General features: G+C 54.7%; 1 protein-coding gene across 1 annotated transcript; it reads right to left on the bottom strand.

Moving 5' to 3' along the window:
• Nucleotides 1–670: 670 nt before the first annotated feature.
• Nucleotides 671–3,977, bottom strand: LOC123388480 (translation initiation factor IF-2-like). The gene is made up of 2 exons (XM_045068144.1): nucleotides 3,873–3,977; nucleotides 671–3,448 (listed from the first exon to the last, which is right to left on the bottom strand). The coding sequence occupies exon 2, from the start codon at nucleotides 2,759–2,761 to the stop codon at nucleotides 1,895–1,897; it is 867 nt and encodes a 288-aa protein (XP_044924079.1). The 5' UTR covers nucleotides 2,762–3,448; nucleotides 3,873–3,977; the 3' UTR covers nucleotides 671–1,894.
• Nucleotides 3,978–9,090: the final 5,113 nt, after the last annotated feature.

Genomic DNA, 9,090 nt, shown 5'->3' with positions numbered 1-9,090 from the left:
GAGTCTAAATCTTTTTGAACTTGCCAAAAAGATCAGTTGTGAGGGAGGAGAGGGAGGCAAAGGTGGTGGATAGGTGAAATAGGCTAGAAGAGCTAGTAGATCTTTGTTCTTTGAGCAGTAACTAGTGGGCCGGGTGAGTGGGGTGCGCAGGACCAGAGAGTTACACACTTGCTATCATTGGTGATATGCATATACACACACACATATATATAAATCATATATATGGTATATAAACCATATATATATAAACCATATATATATTTTATATATTATATATATATATGGTTTATGAGCAATGTAATAATTTGAGATACAAATGCGTATATAAAGTTCTAAGGTTATGAAGGTAAATTATGTTGCCAGCCCATGGGAAAATAGCTCTCTAAAAAGTTATGCTGACTGGGATATACAGCCCTTGATTCAAGTCCTTCAGACCTGTCAATAAACTCCATGATCTTCCAAAACATGCTTTCTGAACCTACTTTTACTTTCATCTTGCATGGCGGTCTTGGCAGAGCTGCCTAGAAGTGAACTCCCACGCACTTTGGCCCCAAGTGTTGCCCTGAGCTCTGGGACCCAGGACTGGGGGGAACAAATGTAGCCACGCCATCTGCCTTGAGGATCTGATAGGTATGGTGTTTGAAAACAGCAAAATAATTTGCACTGCAGAGTCCTTCTTGGGTCTTTTTAATTGGACAGTTGCCTGTATTAATGGAAATCACAAGCAGCATTCATTCAGTCTCTTGGCACTGGAGTATATCCAAGTGTTTTTCTGTTTGGGGTTCCACTTGAGTCCTTGTCTGCATGCCCCCATAAATTACTACAGACTTGCAACCACTGCCTTTTTTTGTGGCCCTGGTTATTGGCATCTAGTTTCCCAAGTAACACTGACACACATCTGTTCAAATCAATTGATGTTCCCCTTGTAACGGACTCATTTGGCGGGAAAATCAAGTTGAATGTGCCAGCTGGAACAAAGATGCGTGGGTCTGGGGGAGTAGCAGAGAGGAAGAAATGGTGGGAGTGGGTATTTCGCCTTACAGATCATAAAACATTTTCCAATAACATTTTTAAAGGATGTATAATAGTACACTCAGTCATTGATTAGATTTTTACCCCGTGTTGTGGGACACTTGGGTGATTTTCAATACCTAGTGAGTTAAAAATGCATATAAATTACAGACTTTGAGAGATGATTGTATTTTCTTGAAACAGGAGTCTTCTGTATCCAGATCCGGGCCAAGAGTGTTGCTGTAGTATGCCTTTGTTGGGGGGGAGAAAAAAAAGTCAGTACTGCTAAAGGGAGGTGCTGGATGTCTTCAAAATAAATATTCCTGTGATTTTTTTTTTTAAATTATGTTCCATTCTGGGTTCTAAAAGCTACCTGTGTGTCTTATCCCACAACTTAAAGAAATGTCAAATTTCAAATTTAGAGCTAGATTAAGCTTTTCCTAGTTTAAGAGCCACATCTGCCTAATAAACTTAATACGATGCCGTGTGCATGCAGCTTCCTCGCTAACAAATAGCACGTGTTGGGGGGGAAAACATGAGAAAACAGTGGAAAGGTGCCCCCTTGAAGGTGTAACGTTGCATTGGTTGTTCAGCCGACTATAGATTCACTTTACACAAGTCTCTCACACATTATGATGCACATTTAGCAATGCTGAAAAAACAATTTTAAAGAATACCTTGGAGAGTTGTTAAAGAGAATTTATAGTCTGGAACGAATTGCCATCTTCTTAATTAACACAGAAATGTTTGACTAAAATATTGCTTTATTCACATTTTTGTCCTTGGGATGGGGTGGGGGGGCGGAAATCTCACACGGCGACTTGGACCAGTGTGAATAATGGCGCAAGATGAATGTGTTAAGTCAGAAAAGGGCGCCGAGCAGTCAGAGGGCTGAGTGGGCGCCCTGGATCTCCAGGTCCCTGGGTGGGGTGGGCGGCCCGGGGCAAAGGGCCGCCTGGCTTCTGGAAGGCAACGCCCCCCGCTCCCGCCCCCCTCCGCCCCCCGCGGCCCCAGGGGCCCCCGGCTCACCTGGGTCCTGCAGGAGCCCACTGGAGGGAGCCGGAAGGCGCGGGCGCCGTCCTGGGGGGGGGGGGGCGGGGCTGGGGAGGGGGAGGCTGGGGAGGGGGAGGCTGGGCGCCGGCTGCCCCGGGGCCTCCTTCTGGCTCGAGGGGCGCCCGTGCAGAGCGGCGCAGAGAGGGACGAGGGAGGCCGGTGGGAGGCAGGAGGGCAGCTGCCAGGTGCCTCCCGGCACCCTCCGCCCCCAGGGCAGGGGAAAGGCGGGCGCGGGAACCCGTTCGCCGCCCGGGCCCGGGGACTGCGCGCCCGAGGGGCCGGCGAGGCGGGGAGGGCCCCGGGGAGCCCGAGGGGCCGCGGCGGGGGCCGGAAGGGCCCCCAAAGCGTCCCCCCGCGCCTGCCGCGGGCGCAAGGGCGTCTGGGAGCGCGGCCGCGTGGGCCCTGGGGGCTGCCCGACTCCCGGCCGCCCGCGACCCCGGGCCTCCCCACCCTGCCCGCCCGCAGAACTGCGGGGACCCCGGGCCCGGGCCGCCCGCAAGGCCAGCTCGAGGCAGCCCGTGCAGGCCCGCGGGGCTCTTGGTGTTCGGTCGCTTCCAAGAGGGCCTGAAGCGTGGGGACGAGTCCGCACCTCCTTTTGTCCTCTACCCACCCAGACGCCAGGCCCAAGCCATGTGCCCCTGCGGCGCCTTTCACAGGACGAGGCAGGCCTGGGCCGGCTCTTCTCTAGGCCGGCCATCCCGCTCCCAGCCGCTCGGGACCCCCGCGAGGGGTGCAGGTGGCTCTAGGGGTCGGCGGGGTTGCGGCACGAAGGCTCCCTTGTGCCCCGGGCGGGAAGGGCCCTCGGTGGACAGCTCGGGCGCTGCCATTTTCTTCAGGAAGTGTCAGGCCAATACCCTGCCAGGGGCGGGGGGACATTTCTTTTCCGTGAGGCCCCTGGAGCGACAAAGGTGGCCTTGAGGCAGCGCCTCCACAGTGGAGTTCCGGGGCCAGATTTGGGGCGATAAGGTGAGAAGCAGCTAGAAAACGCAGCGCCTCATTTCTTGCTCTCCTGCAGGCCTCCGATCACGCTGGGGTTCACCTTCATGCTAGGCCCTGGGGCCTCGCCACAACCATCCTTGCCCCAGCCCCCAGGAAGCTCCCCGCAACTCAGCTGGGGGGCGGGGGGAGGGAAAGAGGGTGTTGAGAAGGGCCCAGAAACGTGCGCCTTTCCTGGACCCCAAAGCCCTCCCCACACGCAGGATCTGAGCCAGTTACCAGGAGCCACAGGGCGCCCGCTCACCCTTCCTGCCTCTTCTTGCTCCTTTTCCAATACCCGGCGCCCACTGAGTTGCTGGGGCTTGAAGGTGGTCCTTCTTGCCTTTTGTCGTGTGGGTGGTATTCTAGGTGATCCGCAAGGGATTTTTGCAATCATTTAAAATTTCACCTGGGCAGGGAAAGGGATGCTAACGAGAAGCATCTTTCACAGTCATTTACGTATTCAAACACGGGCAAACCTTAGATGGAGGGCTAACGCGCTAAGTTCCGCGCCTCGCGGCGCTGCACTGGGACTTACCTGGGCGGGTGGGCCCGTATGGGAGTCCCAGCCTTGCCCGGGCAGCAGAAACAATACTCCAGAGCACCGATCGCTTACTGCAGTACTGTTCCCGCTGCTAGGGCACGGCTGAGTGCTGGCCACCGCGTCCCTGCTCTGCTCAGCGCGCGCGCTGCCTGCCCGCGGCCCCCGACCACCCCAGGTCCTCGCCCAGCGGTGGCGCCCTCCCCCGGACTACCGCGGTGCCTCGTGCGCGGGGGGGGGGGGGGGGGCGGCGCAGAGGGAAGAGGAGAGACCAAAGCCCCCGCCCACCTACCTGCTCCCGAACTGGCCTTTGGGAGCGGGCGTCCCGCAGGAACACAAGTCCAGCAGAACCCAACCTTCCAACTTCCCCGCGAGGGGGTATAGCAGCGCCTCACGTTTTGAACCGTTCAAAGCACTTCAAAACATGAATTGCTGCTGCATCCCCTCGGAGTCAACGAAGGGGGGGATCGCTCTGGGGTACCTGCAGGTGGAGAAAGACATGATGACCGGAAGGAAGCCCCGTCAAGTCCCACCCAAAGGCGAGGAATAAAGCAAAGGGTAGGACTAAGACGCGTCATTCCAGATCGACGTACTTTTGAGGACTTCACCGTTTGACTTCGAAACTGGCCGGTGTAGCGAAGGGTGTGACTCTCAATCCCCCCCCCGCCCCCCCCCGCAGCGGCTGAATCTTGGAAAAGTGTAGGGTGAAAAGCAGAGGGGTGGGAGACAGGAATGAGGGTGGGGAAGAGTCTTACCTCTGAAGGAAATAATAGTAAGAGAAAATAAATTGAGGCACTTTGGCACTATCTGGATCTCTCTTGCCAGCTCTAAAGTCTTAGGGAAACTTCTTCCTGCTGCATGTTACAAATCAGAAGTCTCATGTAATGATGTAATGTCCCCGTGGGGGGGGGGAGCACAACTTTTCATTTATTGACTTAAAGGAGATAACCAAAATGTCTCTGGCAGCTTCAACTGATTGTAACATATAAGAGAGCTGGAAATATAGATCCTTCCATACAAGCATCCAATGTCCCCTTTAACCCCCAGCGCCCCCTTCTTTTGAGCGATAATTGTCTCTAAATAAAATATCTAGATGTTTACATATGAGACTGGTTACTCAAACTTAGTTATAAATAATTTATACTTTTCAATGTCACCTATCAAACCATAAATCCAAGAAATTTCAATACTTGGTGTCAGTTCACTCTTTCCTGTCCTAAGCAGTTCCACAGAAACTCACGTCCTGAAATGGCGGTCACAGTGCAAACTCCTTAATGCTTAACTCATTACACACCACCTTTTCCTTTTTAAACTGGACACACATTAGCAATAAGTTACATGGCACCCACTCCCCCTCCTTTAAGCGAAATGGTCAATTAAGCAGAGAAGAAACTACTCTGTAACCTCCACCACAAACCTAAAAGGTAAAACAACAGAACCAGCATAGAACTGTAATGGTTTCGAAAATTAAAATACATTTCAATATGGTCATGAACACTTAAAGTATCCAAGTGTGCTAAGTGTTCTGGGTCATTTCAAAATCATATCGGTTTTTCAGAACCAGTACAATGGATGTTGTGTCCTATTTATTAGTTAATGAAATGTGCACAGTATTTAATCAGACTAAGCACAAAATTCATCACACCAGGCTGAGATTCACTACTTCTGTCACGGTGAACACGGTTATTAATATAATAACGCCACTCCCCCAGTTGGGACATACAATTGTCTCTTAATTCCACCTTGTTTTGGCTATTTCATTTACAAACAACTTTTACAGTGGCTTTTGAGATTAATGGCGAAAAATGTCCTTGGTTGCCCTTAAAAAGAAAAAAAAAAACACGTTTAGCAAATGCACAGTTATACTTTAAAACTCCACAAACCTCTCCCAATTAAGTATTTATGTTCCACACAAATATGTCTGATATCACATCATATGTTAAAGTCATCCCTAATTTAACATTTCCTTGGTTGACTACGGAGAAAAACAAGTTATTCGAAATAGCAGTGGTGTCAAAGGCGAAGGTCCCCTCCAGATCGCTCTGCCAACTCACTGGAATTGAATTCATTTTGTACCTTTCGCTTAACCCCCTTCTCTCCCAGTGACAGTGCAACGACTAACATTCCTAAAAAGCCACCTCGCTCCCTGAGTTTACGGGTTTCCCCTTAGACTGAAATTTACTTACGAAAAGAGATTACAAAGAGGCGTCTTGTCACTTCAGGAGGCGGTCAGTCGCTGATACAATAGACAAAGAATCAATACTTGCACTTGCGAGTGGCCCACAGCCCCACCCCCACCCCACCCCCGCCCAGCTGAACTGTGTTTGGCCAAACCATTTATGAGCCAAAGAAAACGCCTCTTCCTCTGTTCATATTTTACAACGTCTTGTCTCAATTTTGCAGACGCCTTCTTCCCCACACCCCAGACACACGATGTCCCTTCCCTCGGCGCAGTCGTGCCAAACTTTCCCAATGTCAAGTTTCCTCCAGGGAAAACTAAACATCCTCGAGCGTTTTAATGGGGGTAAAGACAATGCAAAATTCATCATATTTCTTTCCAACACTTATTTTCCTGCTTGCCAATAAGAGCCACGAAAAGTTCATTTACAGTCTGTCAAAACCGGTGGCTCCCGACCCGGGCGAGGCTGACAGTCGGTCCCTGCCCCTCTACTCAGTTTGCTCTCCCCGCCCCTCCTTGTTAGCTTTTCTCCCCAGCCCGTTTCCTAAGAATTTTCCCGGCCATAATCGTGTGCTGAACACTTTCAAGGTCCGTTTCCCCCGCACCCCGGCCTCCAACGCGCTTTACAACCCCAAAGCAACACAGAACTTTTCCAGCATTGTCACCAGGGTTTTTCCAGTCGTCCGTAACCAACGTTACTAGCCGGGAAGACGCCAGCCAACAAAGTCCCTTAAAAAAAAAAAAAAAATCGCATGTCACCTCTCGCTCCACTCGAAAATGGCGCCGAAATCGAAGAACTTCTTAAATTTCATTGTCAGCTTTTTGCAAAGGTTTCTGGGATTTTCCTGCGAAGCTGCTTCGCCTGGTCTGAGAGCTAGCAAACAAGCAAGCAAGCAAAAGAGAGAGAGAGGAAGGGGGTGGGGGTGGGGGGGAGGACACAGACAGAGGCCGAGCTGGGCCGGGTGGGGAGCAGGGCCAGGACTTGGGAGACGGCGAGGTCGCGGGGCGCGGGGGGCCGGGCACCAAGCCACGGGGATCGGGCGCCGGGAGCCCGGGCGGCGGCGCGGAGGGCGCGCTCTCGCGCTGGCTGCGGCGAAGCTCGGAGAGCGGCGTGGCAGAGGCGGAGCGGAGCGAATGCCGGAGCTGTGCGCTCCCGGGAGGCGAACGGGGAGCCGGCGGAGAGCCTCCGGCAGCGGCCCTAGAAAAAGCCGGCTCCGGGGGCGTGGCCAGGCGGTGCTCACGCTCCCCCCCCTTCCCTCCCCCCGCCCTCGGCCCGTCCCGCGCGCTGCTCCCAGGCCCGGGGGCGGAAGGGGGGAGGGGGTGAGAGGGCGCGGCGGGGAATGGCGGGGCGGGGGGGGGGGGCAGCGGGCGCTCGACGCCACCTCCTGGGCCCTCAGCCGCCTAGGGCCGAGGAGGGCACTGGGCAGGCGGAGGGGCCGATGCCGAGCCGAGTAGCGGGCTTCAGGGAGAAAAGAGAATATGGAAAATGGCCAAGCTAGGGGCACAAGGTAGCGCAGCGCGCACCCAGAGACCCACGTGAAGGTCGCCGCCCCACGCCCGTCGGTCCCCTGAGGGTGCCCCTCTGTGTGGCTGGGAGAGAGCAAGGTGGCTGAGTGAAGCCCCTGGCCCTGTGCTCGCTGGGGGTGCCCGAGAACGTTTGGGGGAGGAGACCGGGGTCTGGGACGGCGGAAGAGAGCGCTCTCCCTCGCGCGTGTGCGTCTAGACTCGTCGGGACTCCCCTGCCCTCGCCACCCGGCCGAGTTCTCAGGGAGAGAGGGCCCTGGCACGAGGCGCGCCCCGAACTGGCTGGCGGTTCGCACTGGGCGGCGCGGGACAGAGCGCGGAGGGAGGCAGCACTTGTCCACCCAAGCCCCATTCCAAGAAGGGAAACTGATTTTAAGACTGAAGCGGAGAAACCGGAGGGAAAGACCCCTTCCTGTGGGTGCTAGAGGCGGTTAGGGACGGAGAGTTCATTCCTCTTGGTGTGGGAATGGAGTTGAAGAGAAGTAGGAGGATGTCCTTAACGCTTAGAAGATGCCCGCTGAAATGCGGAGGTGAAATGTTATAATGTCTGCAACTTTCAAATGATGCAGCTAACACGCGCGCGCACATACACAGGGGGAGCAAGTGTTGCAATGGGGTAACAGTTGGTATATCCAAGGGGGTGGGTGGGTAAACAGACGTTCGTCTTGTTCTTTCAACATTCCTGCATTTTTGCAAAATGTCATTATAAAAATTTCGCGAGACACCCCGTATGGATTTCAGCGCCTAAACGCTGTCTAAGAAAACGAGCCCGGCTGCTTCCTCTCTCCCCGTCCCGGGTGGGACAAACCGCCGCCAAGCAGGACTCGAAGCGAGCGGGGCCACGGACGGGAAGGGCAATGGGTAGCGCAGTCTGCGGCGACCGCAGCCCGGGACACGGCACGCGGGCCGGGAGGGCCCCCCCTCCCCGGGGCCCTCGGGCAGGTGGGCAGCGGGGCGCACCGAGCGCGGCCGCGGAGGAGCTGCCCGGCGCGATCGCTGGGGCCCGGGCCGCGGTGGAGGCTCTCGGCGACCCCGGCCCGTGGGCTCCGCCGCGCCAGGCTGCCGGCGCAGCTGGCGGGCGAGCGGGGGAGAGCGGTGGGCGGCGGGGAGCAGAGCAGCGCGCTGACGCCGCCGCCCGAGTACCCCGCACTTCCCGGGGGAGGTCGCGGCTGCCGCGGCCTGCGCCCTGCGTCCCGCCCGCGCGCCGGGTGGTGGAGGAGAGCGCGCGGCCGCTGATAGGAAAAAAAAAAGAAGAAGAAGAAGAAGAAGAAGAAGAAGAAGAAGAAAGAAAGAAAGAAAAGAAAAATCAGGTGCCAAGAGAAAATGCAACAGGGGCACACACGCGCACGCACGCACACACACGCACGGGCGAGATCAGTACGCAGAAATAGACGCACTGATACCGCCGTGCTCGAGTTTCTGAGGCTGCTTAAGTCTCGCATGCGTTTCACTGTGATGTTTCTGGAGATCTAATGTAAAAATCTCAAATTTCTTTGCCATGGCGGTTTTGCAGACCCAAGGCGTTGCGTCTTTCTTTCTTTCTTTCTCCCCCACCCCGCCCCCATTTAGAGGTGGGGGAGGGAGAGTGGAGTCCAAAAGGGTCTGCAAAGCCTTTTTAAAAAATTAACCGAAAAGATTCTACGACGAAGATGGGATTTTCAGAAAGGGTTTTCAAACTGCAGTGACTTGGACGACTTCGGTGGGCGCTAAAAACTCATGACTGAGCTACTGTTTCCATATTCAGTTCTTCAGAACTTTTCGTGGACAGGCTGAAAGTTTGCTGGGCTGTCAGACGTGACTGAACAAG

This window comes from Mustela putorius, unplaced genomic scaffold (assembly GCF_011764305.1).
Source record: "Mustela putorius furo isolate JIRA1106 unplaced genomic scaffold, ASM1176430v1.1 tig00003899_pilon_pilon_pilon, whole genome shotgun sequence".
Taxonomy (NCBI): Eukaryota; Metazoa; Chordata; class Mammalia; order Carnivora; family Mustelidae; genus Mustela; species Mustela putorius.
Note: the sequence above shows the minus strand (reverse complement) of the source record. Positions and strands in the feature narration are given on the sequence as shown.

Coding starts and splice junctions, on each gene's coding strand:
- LOC123388480 (XM_045068144.1), bottom strand. CDS start 2,761: ATGGCCGGCCTAGAGAAGAGCCGGCCCAGGCCTGCCTCGTCCTGTGAA.